The sequence below is a fragment of the Miniopterus natalensis genome, chromosome 4 (genome assembly GCF_054644295.1).
Source record: "Miniopterus natalensis isolate mMinNat1 chromosome 4, mMinNat1.hap1, whole genome shotgun sequence".
NCBI classification, from domain to species: domain Eukaryota; kingdom Metazoa; phylum Chordata; class Mammalia; order Chiroptera; family Miniopteridae; genus Miniopterus; species Miniopterus natalensis.
Genome location: NC_142084.1, coordinates 22,503,014 through 22,527,734, shown reverse-complemented (window position 1 = coordinate 22,527,734; position 24,721 = coordinate 22,503,014). Strand labels below are relative to the sequence as shown.

Here is a 24,721-nt window from a genome sequence, read left to right as displayed (position 1 = left end):
TTCAAGCTTGTGCTGGGGTCCCATCCTACTCTCCTCTAGCCTTCCTTCCTTCCTTCCTTCCTTCCTTCCTTCCTTCCTTCCTTCCTTCCTTCCTTCCTTCCTTCCTTCCTTCCTTCCTTCCCTCCCTCCCTCCCTCCCTCCCTCCCTCCTTCCTTCCTTCCTTCCTTCCTTCCTTCTTTTGAGATAAGAACTCATATCCCGCCTCAGGTCAGAGACTGGGGATCACTGTGGTGGGAAAAACATGAACACAATCCATCTTCATTTTGTCCCCGGCACAGGACAGGGATTGGTTTAGGACTGTGGCTGCAGAAAATGAAGAAGGGAGATGGCTCAGATGGGCCAAGGGAAGTGCACGGTAGGTGAGCAATATGCACCTTTCTTAAACTTGTCCAAATATTACTTCCCTTTCATGGGTGAGCCGAGATGTATGGTGATGTTCCCTCCACCAAGGCCCTTCTCCCCCGGCTCCTAGGAGAACCTCTGTCCTCCAAATCTTGCTGAAGACTTTCCTCCCTGCTGCCTGCCTCCCCATGGGTAGAGCTGAGCGGTACCTTCACTGGGGATGTCTGCATACCGGTCTCCCTGCTGGGCTGTCGGCTCCCCCGACTTGAGTCCCAATCTCCTCATTTTGGTCTTCCCAGAGATTAGACCAGTGCCCAACAGAGAAAGCTCCTCAACAAATGGACCCATGAGCTTGTCGTCACTTCCTTCAACTACAAGTCTACCTTCCTCAACCAAATATTTGCCTACCTACCAGGGCATTCCACCTCAACCAAACCCTCTCAGGTCTGCCAACCCAGACTGTCAGCTGAACACTTTCATCCTGGCTGCATTTCCACTGTTCACGCAGCATTCACAAGGTTGCCAAAGAGCAGCGATAGCTCAGGAATTAACGGTACAGGTTGCCAATATTCAAATCCCGATGCCTCCAGTTACTAGCTGTGTGACCTTGGTTAATTAATCTCTCTGTGCCTTAGCTATGAACTGGGGTAAATGGTACTTAATCATAACGTTATTATGAAGATGAGAGGGATTAATGCATGTGATGTACTTTAGAGCAACGCCTGGCACACAGTAAGAACTCAGGTGTTAGTTGTCCCATGTCAAGCCTCTTCCACAAGGATGTGAGCTTTCCCAGGGCAGGGTTTGCCTTCTTCGTGCCCTGCATAATTCCTAGAATTTCTATAGAAGCTTATCCACCCCACAGAGTTCACAGAAACACAAGCCGTATTTTACCACAGTTGTAGCAGATTAATAGGCTAGGAAACTTGTTAAATCAGAAAAGCTGCTGCCCAAAAAAGACACCACAAAAAAACTCAAAATAAATGCAAAATTTAATGGGGAGAAAAAAAAAACAAGTACAAAGTGATTGGAAAGGAACAAAAACAGTCAATGAATGCAGGGGTAAATGAATTAACAAGGGAAGCCGTTTTAGAAAAGCATGTTGACGTAACAGACTAGCAAGCCGCACTCCCTCAGGCCTTACCCAGTAACACGAGCCCCACATCACAGGGAACCCCCACACAGACACAAAAGCATGCATGCAGTCGGTCCGCACCATTACAAACCACCTAGGCTCCAGTGCCCCGTGAGTGGGGTGCCCCTACCTTCCGGTTTGCCTGAGACAGTTCTGGCTTTATGCCTGTTGAGCTGGAACAATTAACAGCATCTCCTTTCACTCTCAAACGCCTCAGTTTGGACAAGAAATTATCAGTGATTCTACCCCAAACCAACTTGATTCATGAAAGACATGATAGCAAATGCCAGCATGGTCCCACTGACAGCCCAAATAATGCCCACCAATGATACTGAGAACGAAAGAGAGGGGTAAGTCAGACTGTGCAGGCGGGGGCCACATTCCACCAGGGGTTGCTTGTTAAATAAGGGCAAAGTTTTAAGCTCACCCTGTGCACCAAGGATTAATTTGGTCTCAGCTAAAGACAACAAAATTCCAGACACAAACAGCACAGGGAAAGAAGTGCACAGTGAGGTTCACTAAAGCTAATGAAACCTGTGGAGGCAGCTCAGACCTCAGAAAATACAATGACAGGTCCCCTGCAGGCAGGTAACCAGCCACAATTCTGGCCTTCCTGCACGCCCTGGGAATGGCCCGCAGACTATGGTGGGTAGATGGCAGAATCTGCCCACCTGACTCCCCAAATTGGCTCATGAACCAGGAGACCTCATTTCTTATACAACCAGTGAACCTACTGGGTCATCGAGCCTCATCCTCAGAAATACATTAGCCAACAGATGCTGTCTTCAGGTCATACTTCTGCCCAACTTTATAAACTTTCAGACATATAACTACCCTAAAGACAAGCCACATCTGCCTTAGATATGCTGATTTATCTGTTTGGATACCTACACAGTTATCAGTCCCAACCAGAGGTGGATGCGCTGGGAGGCTAATGAAGCTGAGTCCTCAAGGCCCCTCCCAGGGCCCCGTACCTAATTGTGTAGTCACATTTTTTTTTTGAAAGCGGCTTCTCCAATAGTTCAAGTTTCTACCCCTTCAAAATATGGGTCCACCCGCAGTCATGGCACAACACTGGGAGAATTTTCACTTTGAGCATCAATAAAACCTGCTCTGCTCCTGGCAAGAGGAGCCCCTCACTGCAAAGGCTGTCTTTCCCTGGCCATGCCTCAGTGGACACACGAGGCTCACCTCTCCACCCCACTCTGAATGGAGCACCATCTCAGAGGGCAGGAGGAAGCCAGGACCTGGTCCTGCAAATCTACAAAGCAGGCAATGGAAGGGCAGGAGGATGACATGAAAAACAAACTGTCAACCTCAGGTCAAGCAGTGCAGCTTCCAGCCAGGGAGCGAAGAGAATGTGAGGCCCTCGAGGGGTGGGCTGCGAGTTACTCAGGGAGCCTGTGCCCAGCACAGTGCTTCATCAACAATGAATGAAATTCTTCCCTTCATCTATTCATTTCTTGTCTCCCATTTTATCAGGTCGTATTTTCAACCCTGCTCCTCTCGGTGGCTTGCCAACCAACAGGAACACAGAAGAATCAATGATGCTAGTACTTTCTTAAAACAGCCCCCTTAAGAATGCATCTGAAGGGGGAAAGCTCCTTGCTGGGAGCTTTTTCTTAAATTGTCCACAGCCACCAGACACCTTCATCTTTTGCCCTGTAACTCAGCCAGGAAAAAAGGAAACAAGGACCTTGACATAAAAACCTCTTCCTGGCTGAGCACTCTGTGCATTTGGAGTCCGCAGGACTGGTTTGAGGGTCTTAGTTGGAGTCAAACACTTAACACACACACATGGAGTTGGTCCCTGTTTATAGGTAGCACCTCAGGGGCACACAGACAAGGGCTTGGGGCTGCTGTTCCATTTACATTCACAGTGAAAACACTGGACGTGGTCGTATTCATGTTCCACTTTCGTCCGTAAAGAAATTCCAAACACTGTCATTACAGGATGTTTATTACCCACCTCTCCCTATGTATTATAGGGATATTTTTACATAAAAAAGGCTTAGAGATACTTTTAGTTTTTAAAAATCAGGGAATCTGTGTTACTTATGAAAATAACGGGAGAGGATATTATTCATCTTTACGCTCATGACAAAATAAAAATTTAGTTTACGCTTGTGGCAAAATAAAAATTTAGAAGTGTTTTAAAAGTTATTATTGAAATTAAGCTCTGGGTTAGAAAAATTAAAACGAAGGGGAATCGGGCAAGTTTTGCAGCATGTCTACCGTGCCACACACGGCCACACCTAAGGCAGGGCATGAGTTGCCATCTGGTCGCTGAACAATTAGGCCGAGCATCGAGGGCGGGGCCTTCGCTAGAGCGGCACATAACTGCTCCGTCAAGGAATAGTGACACTGTAAATGGAAGACCAGCCACTGGCTCTGAAAAAAATAAACCTCGTCAGTTTTGGATTCCAGCATTCATGGCTTTGTTGTGTTTGCATAGAGACGGGTGGCCCGCCAGGCCCAGGGCGGCCTGAGGGCGGGGGCGGGGACAGAGCAAGGCTGTAAACACTGGAGTCTGTACCGGCTCCCAGTCCGTCCTCACACCATGTTATGGGAGAAGGGTCACAAGGTGTAACTCAAGCAACTTAACACATGAAATTCTAAAGTCCGCTCTTGACATGTAAGTCTGTGCGTGCGTTAACTGAAAAATAAAAATAAAACAAACAGAACAAAAACACACACATTAAAAGATACGCAGACGACCAAATGAAATAGAAGCAAAAGACAGCAAGGTGGACACTGGGAAAGGGCAGTCAGTTTGGCATTGGTCACGAGTAAAGTGGAGAATTCGCTTCAGTTTGTGGAGTCCCATGCTGAGGGTCAAGATCTGATTGGGAAATAATTTTGCAAAAAAGGATTAAAATTTAAAGAGTCAATACAACCAATCAAAACCATTCAACTAAATGGTCATACACACCCCCCAACCCCAAATGCACTCCCGCCTTACCCCTTTCCCCTGACTGGGCAGGAGGGAGGGGTGCTCCCAGCCACCCCACCTATACCACTCCTGGCCTCCACAGGGCCAGCCTGGGACGAGAGGTCACTCCCAGAGGCCAAACTGACTGAAGCTTTCTGGCATGTCCAGCAAACAGAAAGGACCTGTTTTCCAGGCCCAGGCTACACAGGATAAGCAAGGAGACCTGACACCAATGATGAGCCCCGACCCTGAGAGCTCTACTGGCTGGCGCCCCTGCAGCCAGCCTGCACCCACCCACTGGCCCTCAGACCCTGACTTGGCCACAGGTCCTTGTCTTCGTTTCTGAGTGGTTTCTCCATAGGGGGAACTCTGCCTGACTTTTCTTTATGACCTGGGCCAAGCTGGCAGGGAGCGGGACAAAGTCACTTTGGGTGTCGGCACCTGAGTCACAGACCTGTGTACCCCCTTCCAGGAAAAAACGGATTTCTGAGCTGCTAGCTTGAAATCCGCACAGGTTCCAATGAACAGAGCCCCGACACTCACCAAGCCAAGAGCTGGACGGGATGAGGGCTGGAAGCAAAAGCAAAACGGAGGGGAGATTCCCATGGCTGAGGGGAGTGTGGGGCTGGTGTCCTCCCTGGGGCCAGGCAGGGGCTCATTTGTCCCAGCAGTTGGGATGAGACCACCAGTCAGCAGAATGAGGGACACTAAAGAAAGGAGGAGGGTCTGTTCCAAAGCAGAGGACAGGCCTTAGGAATGATAACTAGCACCCAATTCCTACATGCCTGGCTTTATTCCCTGCATGTCCCCCAGGGAGAAGCTCTTAGATATGTCTGTGCTTCTGTGCATGGGGATGGTGTGTGTTGGCAGGTATGTGCCTGAGTCTGTGTATATGATAGAGCAGGAGAGAAAGACAGTGCACATGTACACGTGTATGTGTGTGTGTGTGTGTGTGTGTGTGTGTGTGTGTGTGTGTGTGTGTTTTCGGGAATGCAATACAGTGATGCACTGCATGGCCCTAATCACAGGGCTCCACTGCCACCAAGAAAGGGCCTGGTACACACATTCCCAAATATTTCAGGAGAAAACAGGATACCTGCTTAGTTCCCAGGCTAGCAAGGAAGGAAGGTACCTGACACAGGCTGGGGGCTGGGAGATGCAGGGAAGGACAAGATCCCCACAGTGTGATGTGGTGGGGGGCAGTGAGTGAAGTGGGGTGGGGGTGGGAGATCTCCAGGAGCCAGAGCATCCAGACTCCAGCTGAAAGTGTGGAAACAGGCTATCACAAAAAAAAAACCCCGAGAAAAAGTGACTGCGTTGCCCCCACCTGGCCAACCTGTTGACTGACTCCTGAAGGCCATCCCCCTTTCTTCTCTCTCCTGAGTCTGCTCTCAGGAGAAACACCTCCATCCTCTACTTGAGGGGCAGCCCCTTTCCCTAGTAGGACTCACTGAGCCCCACCCAGGAGTTGCTGTCCCTTCTTCAGTCAGGCAGTGATCACACGGTTCAGGGGGTCAGTGCTGGCTGGGATCAAGGCTCCGCTGGGCTCAGTCAGCACCTGCCAGCCAACAGGGGTCCCACGTCTGCTGCCTCAGGGACTGGGGGGACTGGGGGAAAGCACCACAGCTGTCCAAGCAGAAACCACATGAGCTTTGGGAATCTGTCAGGAAATGCTGACCTTCCCAAGCCCTGTCCATCTTCTGGCCCGAAAGACCTGCCCCGAGACCCCTACACACTCCTGGGGTGACTCCCTGCCTGTGTGGCCCAGCCTTCGCCACCCAGCTCTGTGGAGGATGCAGGAGAATGGGGGGGAGAGAGACAGAGAGACAGAGACAGAGAGAGACAGAAACAGAGAGACAGAGAGACAGAGACAGAGAGACAGAGACAGAGAGACAGAGAGAGACAGAGACAGAGAGACACAGAGAGAGACAGAGAGACAGAGACAGAGAGACAGAGAGAGACAGAGACAGAGAGACACAGAGAGAGACAGAGAGACAGAGACAGAGAGACAGAGAGAAAGAGAGACAGAGAGACAGAGACAGAGAGACAGAGAGAGACAGAGACAGAGAGACAGAGACAGAGAGAGAAAGAGAGAGAGGCAGAGACAGAGAGACAGAGAGAGACAGAGAGAAAGAGAGACAGAGAGAGAGACAGAGAGACAGAGACAGAGACAGAGACAGAGAGGGCATGAATACTTGGTATCCTGAGATATCAAGATCACTAGGGAAAGGGAAAGACAGACGAGAAGGAGGAGACGGAAGGGCAAGTGAACTGGGGAGAGAAGCAGGGAGAGCCAGCGGGAGTGAGTGAGAGCAGGAGTCACGGGAAGGGGCCGAGGGCGACGGCGAGTGCCCGGGAGCAAGAGCCGGCGCGCCACCTACTTCTTCTTGTCCTTGTCCTTCCTCAGCGGCTGCTGCAAGGTGGTGTGCAGGGCCTGGGACTGCAGGGCCTCCACGGCGGCCTTCCTGCGGTTGAAGGCGCTGGTCTCCTCCTCCAGCTCCCGGCGCTTCTCCTCCACCTTGCGCTTCTCCTCCTGGTGGACCCGCTTGAGGTGTTCAAACTTCTCGTGGAGCTGGAAGCAGAAACGGGGAGCCCGGGCTTCCATGGGGGCCGGGACGGCGCCGGCCCCTCGGGCCAGCCAGCCAGGCCCCGCTCGCCGTGACCGCCAGCCCGGCACTCACCTCCCGCTCCTTCTCCTTCAGCTCCATCTCTGTCTCCTTCACCTTGTTGACGAACATCTGCCTCATCTCCTCCTCCTTCCTCTGCAGCTCGCTCAGGAACTCCTTCCTTTTGGCCTCGTACGTTTCCTGCAGGCTGCGGAGACCCAGAGGAAAGAGGCCGAGGGTGGGATGACAGCAGGACGGGGCAGCAGGATTCGGCCAGAGAAGCCGAGTCACGCGGGCCCCGGGGGCCAAGAGGATGCCGGGGCCCCGACAGCCTCACCCCCTGGCTCGCCAGACCCCAGAAGCAGATGCCCGCACGGCGAGTCCGGCTGAGGCTGGGAAGACAGGTTCGCTCTGCGCTCAGGATGTCACCTGAAGGGCTGGCTGTCCCCATCGCTGTCCTGGAAGCCCATCTCCTCCAGCTTGCAGCGCCGGTAGAGCTCGTAGTGCCGACTGTGGGTCTGCTCGCGGAGGTCCTCCATGTTCACCCGGATCAGCATCTCCCGCAGCTTCACGAAGTCGCAGTGGTTCTCGTTCTCCACTGCAAGCAGAGGGTGCGCGGGGCGTCGGGCGGGAGGACAGGGCACAGGACAGTGCGCACTCCAGAGGCAGGACGGGCACCGGGGGTCACAGGGAGGACACAGGACGGGGCTAGAGGCGGCAGGGCAGGACAGGGCGCTAAGCCGGGGCCCCGGCGGGGGGTGCCCTCCCCACGCACTCACCCTGCACCACTCCCCACGGGTATTGCCGCGCTCGGACCAGCTTGTTCCCCACCTTCACCTCCTCCGTGCTGCCCACCACGGCAAAGGGCAGGTGCGCCTGGAAAGGGGCCCAAGGACGCGTGAGCACAGGGCTGAACCAGGTCTGGCCAGATGCTCACTTTCTGGCTATCTTTTCGAGAAGTATCCTGGGACCTCCCAACAGGGGAGTGGGCTAAACCCACAAGCCTCCTTCCTCGTGCTCTTTCAGCCCAGGGGCCATTAGAAGCTCCCGCAAAGGACCTGTGGGCCTGGCTCTTCCCTGCGCTCCCAGCCCTGGCATCCTGCCTGCTTACTGCTACAGGTTTCAGGTCCCCACCCTGACTCCATATCTTGTGAAACTCAAGCCTGGGGAAGCCCCAATACCATTCTAATACCTGACTCCTCCTGGCCCTTGTCCATAGGACATAGGACTTGGCCAGCTCCCAGATGCCCACCCGTCTTCCCTGGAGAAGGTAAGGCTGAACTCCTGGGGAGTAAGCATCTCCCAGGGCTGTGTCAGAGATCTGTGCTGGCTGCAAGCCCTCTGGCCCCACAGTCCGGAGGCCCTTGCCCAACACTCACATTCATGACTGCATTAATCTCTGCAACAGCCTCGTCATCAGTGGGAAACTGGTAGATCTGGACCCCATTGCTGACCAACTCGCCCATGATCTTGATCTTGAACTTGTGGAGCTCACTCTTGGAGATGGTGTCAGCCTTGGCAATGATGGGAATAATGTTAACCTGCCAGGATCAGGAAAGAGGGGGCAGCATGTTAGTTGCTCCCGGACTGCAGAGAGAGCCCAGCCCAGCCCAGGCCTCAACCCTAGACAGAAGGCAGGAAGCCAGAGAGATAGAGCTGCTCCATGGGGAGGCCTGGCCTGAACCCAGCCACCTGGGGCTATTCTGATGGGTTGTAGCAGCACTTCTTAGAGCCCCTGTTCCCCCCAAATTACCCCGCAAATTAGTCTCCTGGGCATACTCAGCTTTGACCCAGAGTTCTCTGAAGGTCTTAATGGCCTGGGACCTGATACAAGCAGTGGCAGAGGGCTGAGCTCCCATCTAAGCAGGTACGATGACCCACCAGCAGTAGCCACAGGAAGACCTCAAAATCTCCCAGGCTAAAGTTATCCCATTTTCACAGTGAAAATTAACTCCTGAGATCGGGAGAGCAGTCATGTGAGCTGATAGGTGCATACTCTCTAGGACCCCAAGCCCTTCTTGTTGCCCCCATGAAGTTGTCCTCTCAATCCCCACTGCTCATTTGCATTCTCAATTCTGGGCCTTAACTCTCCTCTCCCTAGTGGACTTAGGAGGACCCAAGGGAAATCCACGGCAGGAGGGACAGGGAGAGTGAAGGGGACAGAGGAACTAGGAATTGAGAGAGAGAAAATGAGCAGAGAATTTGGATACTCTGGGGAGAGGGTCAGAGGGTCAAGGGAGGGAGAGAAGGCCAAGAGCCAGCAGGCTGAGAATAACTCAGCTGGAAGAAAGGGGCTCAGGGCCAGATTTAGGGGATAGAACTCTGGAGAAAAAGCCCAGAGCAGGGTGTGCCCACTGGAGCGGTAGGGACAAAGAGAAAAGTGAGGGGACCAAGTCAAGGGGGCTATCTGTAAGCCCCCAACCAGCAGAGCCCCTGGGGATTGCAATGGACAGTCACACTGCAGCCAGCACACCCCACCCCAGTGGAGGACCATGGAGGTGGGGTGGAGAGGTCGGAGCACACCTTGCTGTCTAGTTTCTTCATGGTCACCAGATCCAGGGACTTGAGAGAGTGGCCGGTGGGCGTGATGAAGTAGAGGCATACGTGGATCCTCGTGTCGTGGTAGTCAAAGAGCGAGCGTCGGATCTTCAGCTCCTCTTGCAGATAATTTTCAAACTGCGCATCAATGTAGTCGACGATGGGCCTGTAACTACAGACAGCTCCATCACCTAGGAGGCAGGCAGCTGAGCCTCACCGCGGGGGCTCGGAGCCAAGCCAGCCTGCCTGCTGGCTTTCTCTCCCTAGGAACAAAGAGCTTAGGGATCCCTGTCTGGACCCCTTCTCCTGACCCCCAAAGGGTCCTCAGGACCTCAGCTATTCCCTGACAGGCCCTCCCCTGGCTCCCGTGGAGTGTGGAGCGTGGTTGTTGTATGGGGACAGATGGGATGAGGAGTGCTCAGGGCAGAGGGCTGGAACCAAGGCCAACATGGGCGAGGTGGGAATGAGGCTGGGTGGGGCCGCCCTTCCCGCCTCTTGCCTCTCATCTTTATTGATCTGATCCCCAAAGCCCACGGCATCCACGATGGTCAGCTTGAGCTGCACGTTGCTCTCTTGGAGGTCGTAGGTCTGGGGCCGCAGGCGCACACATTCCTCGTGGTGACTGGCTTCCTCAGTCTCGAAGGTCGTGTTGAAGAGTGTGTTCATCAGCGTGGACTTGCCGATGCCGGTCTCCCCTGGGAGAGGGGTGTGGAGGGGAAGGGATGTCAGAGGCTGGAACTAGGGCTGTCCCTGGCTGTTGGCTAGCTGGGTGGGGCTCAGGCATCCTCAGCCTCCAAAAATGTGAGAGGGGCGGGCCTCCCACTGCATCCCTCACTGCCCGGTGCCTAGGAGCCATCCGTTCTCAGTGGCCTCAGAAATAACATGTGGAAGAGTCAAAAGACTGACTTGGACATGAAATGTGGCTACTCAGAATGTGTAAGATGTTTCTTCAGGGAGGGGGCAGAGGTAGAGCCAGGCAGTGGTGAGACATTGACATTTGCTGGCCTCAATGGGACCCAGTCACCTGCCAGGTCCAGGATGGTCATGGGGCCAGCATCTGAAGCCAACAGAGGCTTTGCCCAGCTGCTCTGGGTGGCCCCAGCGACATGTAGCTTTTACTGGGGGGGTTAAGGAAAGGCTGCTTCCCAGGAGCACCCACAGCCTGGCAGAAGTGACGGGTAAGGCACCTGTGGAGAATCTGGCCAAGCTCTTTGTGCCTCTGGAAGCTCCAGGCCCTGAGGCACATGGCATCTCCCAGAGCTTTCCTGTTTGGGGCTGTATTTGTTCAGATGTGTGTGGGACCTCTTACTACATGATACTAGAATGGAGGAAGAGTCTTGTTTGCCTTAGAGTCCTAGACACATAGTAGGAACATCAGTCCATGTGTTTTAAATAAACAAACAACCTAAATCTCTGTGATAAATACTCAGTTTACAAAGCACCTTCACATGCCTAATCCTGTTTACTCTTTAAGGCAACTCTGAGTCAGGCCTGGCTCCAACTCTGTCCTTGACCCTGGCAGAGACACCAACCAAAGCCTTACTGTGACCCCCTAAAGTGTCACTCTGCCTGGGAGGTCCCCTTGCAGCCAGACAGGTGGCCGGGGCAGCAGTGCCCCATCTCCCAGAAGGCCCTCATCTGTCCTCTGAGGCTGCCCCCCGGCCAGGCCATGGCACTTACCCACACAGAGGATGTTGAAGCTGAAGCCCTGACTGACTGACTTGCTGACCAGCTGATCAGGGAGGCTGTCAAAGCCCACATGGCCGCCCAGGGAGAGGCTCCGGGGCTCTGGCTCTGCATTCTGCTGAGAGAGAAATAAAGCAAGGCAGTGAGCCCAGTGGGGAAGAGGAGCCAAGCTGTGGGAAGATAAGCCTGGTCAAAACCCCCACCTGAATTCTCAGCAAATCTCAGGACACAACATGAGTGCACCAGAGCTCCAATTCCATGCCAGGTTTCCACAGAGGGAGCCCAATGAGCCTCATGGCCTCTGAGTCCATCTCAGAAAAAGCCCTTAAACCCATGGCTCTGCTCCATCTGGGCTGGCAAGGGGTGCTGGGGCCTGGGGCATCTCCTGCCTGCCACCCCTGAGGGCTCACCTGCCCTCCTGCACAGGAGACCCCAGAAGGTCCCTGAATCTTAAGATTTCAAGAGGCCAAAACTGAAGAGTATCATGTTCTTGGGGTCCCCTCCCAGACCTCCTAGACCCTCCTACTGAAGTCAGACTCAAGCAGAGGCAAGTCTGGCTCCACCCCTCGCTCAAGCTCTGTGTAGGGACCTCCACGTGCACCCCTTGTTCCTCACGCACCTGAGCATGGAATGCATACATGGGCCCTGCTAAAAGGGGCCTGCGCTCACTCAGACCCACCACTGGGTCTCAGGGCGTCTCCAAGGCATCATGACTCTGAGGCCTCCTCCCTCCTGCCTCAGTGGAGTTCTCTAGGGACCCCCAGGCTCTCGTTCGTGCCACCCTCCCACCTCACCCCATTGTTTAGGCAGAGGACTCGGATGAGAACATGGAGACCTGGCCTTAGCAGAGAGGCAGGCAGCAGGTCCTAAGTAAACTGGGGCCCCTAGAGCTGGCCCACAGCACTATAAAAAGAAACCACCAGGTCCTGAAGCAAAGGGTCAAGGTCAGACTCCAATTTGTATGGCTACCCTGGGAATGGGGGTAAAATGCTGTCCTCTGAGGGAAAGTTCCCAGGCTCAGCCTTCCTGGGTTTGATCCCTCTGAGGGGCAGGCCCCAGACAGCTCCATGTTGGGCAGAAACATGCCTCCTCTATTCCCAGTCCCCTTGCCCTGACTGCCAGCTAGAAAGAGCAAGGACAGGACAGGGCAGTAGGTCTGAGTCTCATCCTGTCATCTCATCCTGCCATCCTCTCATCCTGCCACAAAACCAGAGGGGAGGAAACAGGCCCAAATGAAGGCAGCCCCAGGAGCTACTGATTAGGACAGTGGCAGAGGGGGCTCAGGACCAGAACATAGGACCCTGGCTCCCCACCCTCCCACAGAGGGGTCTCCACAGCACCTGAGCATTCCCTGCCCTCTCTGTAGCCGTGGCCTGTTGCCTTAGCCTGAACCCCTCCAACCACTTTCCTCCCAACCAGAACCCCCTGGCACTCACAACTGGCCTTCTCTTCTCCACTAATTATGCCCCCCCATTCCACCCTCAGCTAAGTCACTGTAGCCCTGCATCGATGACTCCCAAGTATGTGTGTTAGCAGCCAAAACCCCATGTGGCCCCTCTGGCCAGTTATACTGTCCCCTCAAAAAGTCAGAGTTACCCCTAAACCTGTTCTCTCCAATGACCCTCTCTCAACAGAGCTTCTGTTCTTGTAGCCAAACCTTCCTCCCCATCCTGTCCCAGTGATCATGTCCCAACCTCCCCACTCAAGCCCAGGTCCCCCAAGGGCTGCAAATATAACCCAACAAAGAGGCTCCAAAAGCAGATTCCTCTCACTGGTGCCCACATCAAATACAGTAAGTGGAGCGTGGGATGTGCTGGGTCAGGTCCAAACCCCCTAGCACGGCATCCTAGCCCTTCGTGGTCTGAGGCCTTCCTCACATGCTCAGTTCCCGCCCAGCCGGTTACCTCTGAATTCACTTTTCAAATTCAGCCCCTTCCTTGGGTTCCAAAGCTCACTCTACCTTTTCCCTGGCTTGTGCTCTGACCTGGCCCCTAAGAACTTACATTCCAGGTCCCCCACTTGGCAGTGACCCCATTTTCCTTGTACTGTTAGCTGTCCTGTTTTTTTATTTTTATTTATTTATTGATTTTTTATTTTATTTCAGAGAGGACAGGAGAGGGAGAGACAGAAACATCAGTGATGAGAGTCATTGATCGGCTGCCTCCTGCACGCCCCCTATTGGGGATCGAGATAGCAACCAAGGCATGTGCCCTGATGAGGAATCAAACCGGGAACTCCTGGTTCATGGTTCGACACTCAACCACTGAGCCACGCCTGCCAGGCTTTTTTTTTTTTTTTAGTGCATCCTGGTTCTCCATCTCTTCAATAAACTCCTTGAAGTTGGCCGCAAGCTGGGGAAGCTCAGGTTTTCCATTCTCCCCCCACCATGTCCAGCATGCTAGACAACCCTACCATTTGTAAATGACTGAATGTCGTCCTCAACTGCTACAGCATCAGGGCTGTCTGCCCACCTCACACTGGGCTGCGTTACCTAGTCTCTGTTCTACCTGCTCGTGGTAGCCTGCGGATCAAATGGAGGGCAGAGCAGTTTGTCTGGAGCTTTTTTCTTTTCAGGCGAGACTGAAAATCTCCAAAACTTAAGGCGTGCCGAACTTGCAGAGAAGGCTATGTATTTATTCATTCTCTTCTTCCAAAGGTGACACAATCAGGACGCAATCCAACATCCTATATCTGCCACCAAAGCCCACCCAGTCAGCTGTGTCTGAAAACCACAGGCACATGCACACCCGCTGCAGAGTACCTGCACGGAACCAGAGCCCATCCTGCCCCTCAGTGTCCGCACTTTCTTACAGTTCCAGGCTCCAGAAGCTAACGGCAGGGGGTTCTCACATGAGGCATCTCTCCACGCTCAGCAAGCCCTGCCTGCCTTCACTCACACAGTGTGGTTCCCTATGGGAGTGCAGGGAGGTCTTCATCCCCAACTTGTTGTCCAGGCTGCACCCTGTCACTCCAGGGCCCACAGCCCTGGGGCAATCAATGCCTGCTCAGGAGCCTCAGGGACCATGGGAACGTCAGCCTCCAGAGCGTGTATGTACACATGCACGTAAACACACAGAATGGCCACCGGCCCTCAAGGAGACAGAGTGTTGTTCCCTGGTTTCAGAAGATTGATCTGACCTCCCCACTCTACTGAGTCGCGAATGCCAACCTCCCTGATCCTGTATTTGGCATCATGAACATCTGATCCAAGGTGTACCGCTTGTTCCAAGGTGCCCAACCCAGGTATCTCTGCTGACCTTCATGGGAGGAGCCAGCAGCTTCCGAAGCATCACTGGCACATTTCAGCTGCCACAACTCAGAAAGAACCTTCGTGTCTCCCACTGACTACTTGGCTATCAGCCCTGCAATTTCGCAGGTAAGACCACAGTTCCATCTCTGGGGGTGGGGCCTAATAGTCCTGAGCTAATCAGCATCATCCCATAATTGGTTCAGGTACAGGCATAGGATCCAGGTTGAGCCTTCATGAACATCTTGTGACCACTAGGGGTGCTAGCCTAAGGCTGAAGCCCAGTTAGAGGATGGCAGAGCCAAGAAAATCACAAAGTGAGAGCCACTGTCTGCCCGCGCTCTGGGCTTTTCCCTTGACCCCTGGCAGTACCTCCCCTGTACTGCTTAAGCTAGGTGAGTAGGGCTATCTATTTCTTGCAACTGAAAGCATCTTGACTGCTAGAGTCTCCAAAATGAAACTCTTTAAATTCAGGAAAACAGGGAGAAAGCAAGGAAACACAACACAGGGAAGAAAAAAGCGTGGAAAGTAAAACATCTCCGGGTTTACAGCACCACCTCACTGAGGACCACTTGTGCCAAATCAGCCAAGTGACCTTACACAGTCTCCTACACCGTCCATTCCCACCCTGTGTGGCAGACACCTATTATCCCCATAAAATGAGAAAACTGAGGTACACAGAAGCTGGAGAACTAATCAGGGCAGAGCATCGATGTGAGAGCAGCCAAGCCCTTGCCACAAACCACTCTACAATACTGACTCTCCTGCTCTTATAAGGCTCGCAACTCAGTCAGTCAGTCACTCAACACACGCTCACCGGGCACGTCTACTGTGTGCCAAACACCGGGATGGCTGCCAGTGAAAAGATGAGGACACCAGATCCTTGACCTCGGAGACCCAATCTAATTCAGCCTAAACTCAAAAGGCTATAGAGGCCAAGCAGGTAATGTGACTGGATGAAGAGAAACAGTAGAGTAACAACAACAGCTAACAGTTATCGAGTGCTTACCATGCACGACTCTAATCTCATTTAGTCCACACATCAGCCCTGTGAGGTCGGCTGTAATATTATCTCCATTGTACAGATGAGGCAATGGAGCCACCAAGAGATTAAGCAATTTTCCCAAGACCACACTGCTCAGAAAGGTGCAGCCAGGATCTGAATGGACAAACACCTCCAGCCACGTAACTCCACTGCTCACATGGCAGAGTGTGGGGCTCCCCAGGGAGAGGTGGGAACAGTGGGGAACTGCAGAGCCTATGCCCAGTCCACGCCAGCCATGATTCTGCACCTCCAGCCAACTGTGGGAATGCAGACCTTGTATTGCCATATCTTCCAATTCTTCATGAGAATCCAGAAACACAGATTTTTAAGTGGAACCCCCTAATTTTTAAAGATTGGAAAGTAATGCAAATTGAGAATACCTTGACGGCCCAACACAACATGTCTGGGGGTGGGACCTGGCCAGTGGTATGACAGTCTGCAATCTCATGGGTCTGTCAGGGAGGTGACCCAGAAGGACGACAGACTCAGTCTCCATTCTTGGGGCATGGAGACCCACAGGACACTGCTCCATGGGAGGAGCCTTTGGGCTAGACAAATTAACTTGGCTCTAGTGAGAGGAGGTCCAGCTGCTTCTGCCCCTTTCACACACACACCTTCCTGGGGTGCTGGCTCAGGGGGCTCTAACTGTCTCCTCAAAGCTCCAGGACAGAGAGTTGGCAGCTCTGAGCTCTACACACACAGTGGGAAACTCCACAGGGCCATTATCCCCTCTCTAATCACTAACAAGCTTTTGGCTCCGGAGCCAGGCTCCAGGCTTCTATGTCATCATTTCTTTGGCACATCAAAGACAACAACCAAAATAATAACTGCTCAGGCCAGCTGCGTTCCTCCATGCCCAGCCGTCCAGAACAAAGTAGAGAATGGCATTTTGTTATGCAGCCCAGTGGCTAACTAGGACGCCCTTTTCCTGACCAGGAAATGCTCTGTCTGAGCCTTCTGGAGCAGCCCTAATCGCCAGCAAAGAGAAGCTGCCCCTTTAACCAAGAAGAGAAGTCGGATTTGGGGAGAAACCGTTGTCTCACAGCTTGCCCACACAAAAACAGGCTTTTATGCAGAAGGAACTGGAAATCTGCTGAATGTCTGAGCCAACAGAATCAAGGAAGCCATAAATGAATTAAAGACCCCTAAGATCAAACTTCCCCAACTAGATTGGTTGTCAGGGCGGGGGCAGAGGTGATACCCACCATAAGTATATCTGGCTCCTGAATCCAGGACAAACAGCAACCCCGACCCCAAGCCTTCCACAGAGTTACCTGGTGCCTTGGACTTCTGACACTTTTCTCCCCACCTCCATCCCCCAGGCTCCATGCCTGGTACCCACTGGCCTGAGCACCCTGCCAGGCAGGCAGGAAGCCTACCCCCCAGGGGAGCTATTAGGTCCTGCAATGGATCCAGGAGTCACTATGCCACAGGGAGTCTTCTCCACCCATGTTTCTGGCACAAACCATCTACCCCCGCTCCCCGCTCTAGTTACTCTAAGCAGCCTGGGCCTTAAATAGCCAGAGCAGAGGCCTCTGGCCAGACCCATGGTCATAGCACAACTGTCCTTGAGTCTGATAGGAATCCTAGGAATTTTCCCAGGAAAGACTTAGGCTCTGGTCCCAGGATTCCACAGCAAGCCACTAAGCTCAGATCAAAGGTTACGGGAAATAGCCAAAGGGATGTATGTGGGAGCTGGGGTGGAAATGCTGCTGACCTGGACCAGGAGGGAAGAACAGAGGCAGGATATACCTGTTCCAAAGCAAAAGGACACCTGGGAACCAAAGTGTCTCTCTAAGGTGGCAAAAGAAACCTGGGGAGAAGACGCAAGTAGGGATCAACCTTCATGGCGCCAACACAGATGCCAGGGCTGCCACTTAGTAATTTGGGGTGGCTCGTTTCACATTCCTCATTTCAAAATCAGATTTCTAAGAAGCCAAGAGCACAATTATTGGTCTCTGGGTCCACCCCCTGCCCCCACCCCAGGCGAAGGACACATCCACATTCTTGGGCTTTGTTGTGCCACTTGAGCAGGAGTGGTCCATCCCACCAGGGAGCTGATGGGGAAGGTGTTTGGGGTCTTGGACGGTACTGGAACCCCAGGCAATCATAGTTTCCCACCTGACTCAGGGACTCCAGTGGCAGCCCCCACTGCCTTGCAGCAGGGAAAGCCACAAGTGGTCTGGACATTGCTGGAAGGAGGCAGCCTGTGTTCCACAGTGATTGAGATACCACCCCTGGAAAGAAGAATGTGGGCAGCAAAGGTGACCCTGACCCCTCCAACCCCAGGACGGATGCTGGTGCTGGGAAGGGGCAGAGGAATGCATGGGCACCAATATGGGCCAGCGGCTGCTTGGGTCAGCACCGCTATACTTCCCTGTTGCTTGCCCATTTACCCCAGCACCAGACAGAGTAGCAGACTCATTCATACCCTGGCTCCAGAGCCAGGTCTGATGAGTGGACTTGGGTCCATGCCCACAGCCCCTCCTAAATCCTAGGCCCCAGGTGCCCCAGTCTCAGGAGGCCCCTCAAGGAGTGGTCAACTCCCAAAATCTGAAATAGGTCCTTATTCCCTCTTCTCCTAGTTCTGTCCCTCTAAATGTGGCCCCTAGACCAAGGACCATCTGGAAGCCATGTGTTCTGAGGAAGAGAATATCTAATTTGCCCCAAGATCACCCAGGGCAACTGATGTTACCGCCAAGATATCCCTTGCCCTGTCCTCCACCACCTCTTCCCAACCAGGGTTTTTCACATGAGCCATGAGGAGGCAGGTGGCTCCAGGAAAAAACACCCCAGCTCTATCACGAGGGCATGCTGACCTTGGGAGGCATCCTTTCCCCAGGCAGATGCATCTCACTCCTGCCTGCACAGCTCCACATCTGGTTGTCTGGCAAAGCCTGTGCCTTGGGAGTCATGCCTGGGGATCCCAAGACCCTAGCTAGCAGCACAGAGGCAGGAAGGCTGAATGGGCTACAAGGGACACAAAGAGGCCAGCCAGCCCTCCGGCCCTTTGCTCTGTCATCCTGCGGCTACTTGCTTCCGGTAGCTGGACTCAAGCCACAGAGACATTCATGGTAGTTACTGCCTCAAATATGCACCTCCACCTAGCCTACCTTAGGGTACCAGTGCTGGGGTTGGGTCTCAGGCCCAAGCTTGCCAATGACCAGAGTCTGCATCCTCACCAACTACAAGCTGCTGGTATCGACAAGGCGGTGGACCACAAAGCATCCAGTGCCCTCCCTGCCATCCAAACTTTTGACAAAAGTCAGGCCCTGGGTTCCCAGCCTCCATCCATTCTCCCATCTCCTTGGCATTGTGATCAGTCTCCTTCTTGCTACCCTCTCTGTTCCTACCCTGGTTAGTTCCTTATCATGTGCTCCTATGGATCACAAATGCCTCCCACCAGCCTCCCTGCTCTGACCCATCAAGATCCCAGACAGACCTTACTAACATGAGCACCCACAGCATGGTACGATGCCCATGAGGGAGGGCGGGCAGGGCAGACCCGCCTCCCAGGGGAAGGTGGGGCTCACTTATGACCCCTCAACACCAGGCACTGAGAGCTACACAGACGTCTCCTGCTCAGTTCTCAGTTCTCCTTCGGAACAGCTCAGCAAGGAGGTTACTGGCCATTTCTACAGGACAGGGAGATACCACTCTGTGACAGAGCCCCATGTGGGTGAGGGGGCTGCCTCCCACCGTCCCTTCCCACAAGCTCTAGCGTCAGGGAAGGAATAGGCACTCCCTGGATAGTTTGCTTCTTGGGGAAGTGTTAAGATTACGAGGGTGACAACGGAAGTGACAGATGGTACTGAGGATAGAGCTGACATGGGGGGGGGGGTGGCTGGCTGGGAAGAATGCCAGGTGTGAGGCTGCCATGCTACACGCTTCTTCCCTCTCCTTCTCATATCCCTACTTTCCCTCGGCCCTAGAGCCTCCCTCACCACAGAGTCCCCTCTCCGTGCCTCAGCTCACCATGGGGATAACATCCAAAATCCTGCCCCAGAAAATTCTGACAGGAGAAACACAGGAGATGGCCCTCAGGGGCAAGAAAGGGTAAGCCCTGAGAAGGGGACCCAGTAAGGAGGGGCAGAGCAAGAGTGGACAGAAATCTGGTTCCCCAAGGAAGGCAAGAGGCAACGGAAATTCCTCAGATGGCTGTCCCAGACATGCTCGTCTAGGAGGTCAACCGTAATCCCCTGTCTGATCTAGGGCTGAGCAGGGCCAAACCAAGATGTAAAGGCTGCTGAGCCTGTGGGGGTTACATCACGCCAGGTGGGGAACAGGAACCCAGCACACGTTGACCTCAAAGAACAACTCTGTATGCTCATCTAAGCTCCAGGCTAGGAATTCCCACCCCTACAGGGCTGGTTTGACCAATGAACCAGCCTGAAAGGCAGTGTAGACCTGCCGTAGCTCAATTAGATCAGAGTCTCATGGCCACTGCTTAACACCAAAGTCAATCCTGGGGCTGGCAAGACACCTAAGCATATTTCCAAACATGCCATGGACTGCAATTAACCTTCAACAAACTCTTTGAAGAATATCAGCATGGTTGTGCCCATTTTATAGCAAGCTAAAGAAAGTATTTTCCCAGGATGACAAGCCAGGAGAGGAGAATGGAGTCCAGACTCCTAAATTCAGGCCAAAACCCCACCCAAGGTCTCCACCCAAATTCAACCCTGTGCAGGTCCTCCCAGGAGTCTAATGGCCCAGAGTGTAGAGGGCGTGGAAGGCATCTGTCCATCCAGCTGAACCTGGCACAGTAACCCTGGCCCCTGAGCTCAGGCTGAACACCCTTACCTGAGTCAGTCCCCTCTCCGTGCCTCAGCTCACCATGGGGATAACACCCCAAATCCTCACAGACAGCAAACATGGAATCTGAGGAAAGGGCCTTTCCAGCCGCCTGGCAGTGCAGCAGGGCCTCTCAGCTCAGCTTCTAAGGACAATCTCTGGACATGCAGTGTTGGGAGCCCCTCAGAAAGGTGCCGTATAATAGAGCAAACATATTCTCTGCCGCCTCCTTACACAGGGCTGGTCTTCATATCCACGTGGGCACTAGGTATCATTTCTCATTTACTGTGTCTTACCATGTGCCAGACACTGCTCAGAGCACCTCACTGGGATCCCCTCATTGGGCTCTCACAATAACCGTATGAGGGAGGTAATATTTTTATCCCATTACTCAGATGAGAACACTGAGGGGTTAAATAACTTGCCTGGCACGGCCAGCAAATCAGGTGGTCCGAGTCTGGTTACTCTACATACCTCTCCCACCTGTAAGATCAACTGTTGGAGCAACCTCTGGCCACAGACAGACAAGACCCAGACATAACTTTCTGGTCAGCCGGGCAGAGAAAATGCACACAGACACTCCCGCTCACAGGTCTCCTGGCCTCCCGCTAATCGTCGGGTGGGTTAGGATTCAGGCGCTGCCCTCCTTGGGCCCATAAATTCTGATGTACAGTGCAGAGGTGAGGCGAATCTCTGACTCATCCAACCTCTGAATCTCTCCTCCTGGATCTAAACTTACTTAACTGACACGACCCCCTCCCCAGTGGAAATACAACAACACCCCAGTCTAGAAGTTATGAAACCAAGAGCTCCTGCTTTAGTTATGCACATTTCCAAAGTAGACCAACAAATGTATTCTGAGATTAAAGGGGAAATTTACATATATAAATTCAGATGACTGTATTTATAGCATTAATTACATAAGTCCTAGCTCCCTTATTTAGCCCTAGAACCACTCCTTATCAGTCACATATTCAGCATTCCCCCTACCCACTCCCCCCAACGGCCTGGGCTCTTCCTCCCTCCCTCTCCCCTCCGACCAGGGCCTCACATGCTGGCAGGAGGACACAGCTTCCTTCACTGTCACAGCCCAGCCTCCCAGACACACCCGCATCCAGCCTTAGACACCAGGGGACATGCAGACACAACCCCAAGAGGCCCCCTTCCCCCCTCGCAGAATTAGAGAAACCTTTGGGAAGTTGGCCATCGGCGGGCTCAGGCCCCGAGACCCCTGCCGAGACCACCGGAGCCCTCAGTCCTGCGGAAAGCAGACCCCAGCTGGGGTCCGAGCAAACATCCACTGGGCTGAATCTGGCGTCGCTCCAGTTCCTGGGGAATGGCTGCCTCGGACCTGACCACCGAGGCGGGTCCTGCCCGGACTCGCACCCAGGATTCTGTCGCTTGTTGGGGGGGAGGGGGAGGGGGCTGGGAAAGCAGGCCCAAGGGTGTTCAGGACCCAATCTGCCACTGCCCTGAGCTCGGCCGGGGTCCCCCTCGGAGCCCTAGGGCTTCGTCTTCCCGGGTGGTGCCCATCCAACGGCACCTGCGCGCCAGGGTTCTCCCCAGCAGTGCCCAAAGAAATACCCGGGAAGACGGGGGTCCGGGGTATCCGGGGTGCTCCCTCCCCTCCCGCCCCCGGGGCCCCAGTCTGTCCTCGCACCTGGCCGGAGCCAGGCGGGTGTTTGTTTGTTCCTTCCCGCGAAAGCGGCCTGCGCCTCCCGCGCCCAAGGGGGCGACCGCGCCAGCGCCCGGCGTGGCGCCCCCGCCCGGCGCCCCGGGCCCCCGGCTCGCGCTGCGGAGAGCCGGCGCCGGGGTCCCCCGGCCGGCCCGCGGCGCTGACAGCCCGGCTCGCGCCCCCGCCCGCTGCAGGGCGGCCCCCGCCCCGCGCCCCCCGCGCCCCGCGCCCCCGCCGGCTGCAGGGCGGCCCCCGCCCCGCGCCCCGCGCCCCGCGCCCCGCGCCCGCGGCCCAGCACGGCCCTCACCGAGACGCGGGCCAGGTCCGTGGCCGCCATGGCGAGCTCCGCACCGGGCGGGCGGGCCGCGGCGAGCAGCCGGGGCCGCGACGGGGACGAGCCGGCTGCGGGACGCGCTGCGCCCGGGCGGCTGCGGCTGAATGGATCCAATATGGCCACTTCCTGGAAACTCCCCTCGGCCGCGGCGGCGGCGGCGGCGGCGGCGGGAGAAGCGGCGGAGCCGCCCCCACCCCCGCCCGCGGGACCGGCCTCCGCGCCCGGCCCCGCCACGAGCGCAGCGCGGGCCCGCCGCTCGGACGGCCGGGGGTCTCCGCGGCCAGGCGGGAGGCGCCAGCGGCGGGGGGTGCCGGGACTTGTAGTCTGCGAGTTGGGGGGCCGGGGAGGGCAGTGCCCCGGGGGCCGGTCCCGTCGGCCGGCCGCGTGTCCCTGGGGCCGAGCCCTAGGAAGCCGGCTCCGTGGGGAGGGCAGCGGGCGCCGCGTGCGCCCCGGGGGCCTCCCTACCCAGCCTCCGCCACCGCGCCGGAGCCTGCAAATGCGCGGGGAGCCCCAGCCGGAGTGTCGAAGGGCGGCCCGCGGCCCGTCGGATCCGGGAGAGGCCGCCTCAGCCTCGTAAAGCCGGTGCCCTGAGCCCCCCCACCTGATGCTCGGTTCGAAGCCAGGGCGGGACCCAGGGCGGGACCCGCGCGTCCGGCCCGGCGGCCTCGCGGGCAGGGGACCAGCCTTCAGCTCCTTGCGCAACGAAGGCGCAGGATGCGCAGGTCAGGCCCGGGATCGGTGCGAGAGGGAAGCAGGACTCCACAGCCAAGGCATCGGCTTGCAGTGACCGTCGCCCTGCCCGCCCCCAGGGGCCCGGGGCGACGTCTTCATGGAGTCTGGGCAAAGGGGACCAGTGCTCCTAACGCGTGGGCCTCCTCTCTGCTGATCTCACTCCCCAAAACTGCGCAAAACTCAGAAAGCCAACACCTCTGCCCAAGCGGAAGTTGTCGGGGGGCCTCCGGTCCTTTGCACGGTCTCTGCATATAAAACCCAGCTCCCAATCCTCTGAAACCCTCCTTTTCTTTTCCCTTCCCTCTGTTTTTCTGTTCAGTCTTTAAGAACGTGGCAGACTTTGCCTCCTGTCCTTCCACTGGCCTCATCCACCCTTCACACACACACACACCACACACACACACACACACACACACACACACACCCACACACACACCCACACACACACACACACACCACACACACACACACCACACACACACACCACACACACACACACCACACACACACACACACCACACACACACACACCACACACACACACACACACACACACACCACACACACACACACCACACACACACACACACCACACACACACACACACACCACACACACACACACCCACACACACACACACACCCACACACACACACACACACCACACACACACACACCACACACACACACCACACACACACACACACACACACACACCACACACACACACACCACACACACACACCACACACACACACACACCACACACACACACACACACACACACACACCACACACACACACACACACACACACACCACACACACACACACCACACACACACACACACCACACACACACACACACACCACACACACACACACACACACACACACACACACACACACACACACACACACCCCCGCTCTTCCTGAAAAACAAGGGCCTGTCCTTCCTACTCAAAAACTTGCGCTGGCTGGAGATGCCTGAAGACCATACCTGGACCTGGAGCACCTGGCCTTAAGAGGACCCATCCCCCTACCCCTCCTTCCCCTGGAGCCTGTTTCCAGGGGCTTTCAGGCAGCTGACCCCCTCACCCTGAAGTGGCTTTCCCCTCCCTTCTCCCCCAGGCAAGGGAAGCTGGTCCCTAAGGTGAGCTGACATCCCGCCGCTCCTTTCTGACTCTGTTTTCACTTTGTTCCCCTCTCTGTCACAGTGTTTCATAGGCCGAGTCTTCGTTATCTACAGGACCCGGGCAGGGCAGTTTGTAAGGGATCCTGCCTCCATCCCCTGCTAGCTTCTAACCTTAAGCAGTGTCGTTAAGGGTGCCTCCCTTCCCTCATCCCCAAAATGAGAATAATTATAGCACTTACGTCACAGGATTAAATGAGATAAAATAAGTAAAGGGCGTTAAACTATACTTGAAATAAAATGTGTAATAAAACTTCCTTCTCTAGACTACAAAGGCCTTGATGTCAGAGCCCAGAGAGAGAGAGAGAGAGGACAATGCTGAGTTGATCATCCCAGGCGATATCTGTTGTTGTTTTTTTCTTTTCATATAACTGGCAAGAAATCTGTCCCAACTCCCATTTTCTGCATCACAACGCCCTAGGATCTGCCCTAAACTATCTTTAAAATGGTCTTTTTCTCCCCCT

The 24,721-nt window shown here is 54.8% G+C and overlaps 1 protein-coding gene across 6 annotated transcripts; it reads right to left on the bottom strand.

Annotated features, from left to right (window-relative positions):
* Positions 1 to 1,316: 1,316 nt before the first annotated feature.
* On the bottom strand, positions 1,317 to 23,124 carry SEPTIN8 (septin 8). Of its 6 annotated transcripts, none has more exons than XM_016197122.2 (10): positions 22,936 to 23,124; positions 11,234 to 11,354; positions 10,053 to 10,248; positions 9,539 to 9,725; positions 8,395 to 8,556; positions 7,795 to 7,891; positions 7,445 to 7,613; positions 7,091 to 7,223; positions 6,791 to 6,981; positions 1,317 to 4,319 (listed from the first exon to the last, which is right to left on the bottom strand). In XM_016197122.2, the coding sequence occupies exons 3-10, from the start codon at positions 10,217 to 10,219 to the stop codon at positions 4,313 to 4,315; spliced, it is 1,113 nt and encodes a 370-aa protein (XP_016052608.2). In that variant the 5' UTR covers positions 10,220 to 10,248; positions 11,234 to 11,354; positions 22,936 to 23,124; the 3' UTR covers positions 1,317 to 4,312. The 6 variants fall into 6 exon arrangements, with proteins under 6 accessions (XP_016052608.2, XP_087672519.1, XP_087672516.1 ...); XM_087816393.1 differs by lacking the exon at positions 22,936 to 23,124 and adding an exon at positions 22,308 to 22,418 and having other exon boundaries at positions 9,539 to 9,719; positions 11,234 to 11,357; XM_087816390.1 differs by lacking the exon at positions 22,936 to 23,124 and adding an exon at positions 22,308 to 22,416.
* Positions 23,125 to 24,721: the final 1,597 nt, after the last annotated feature.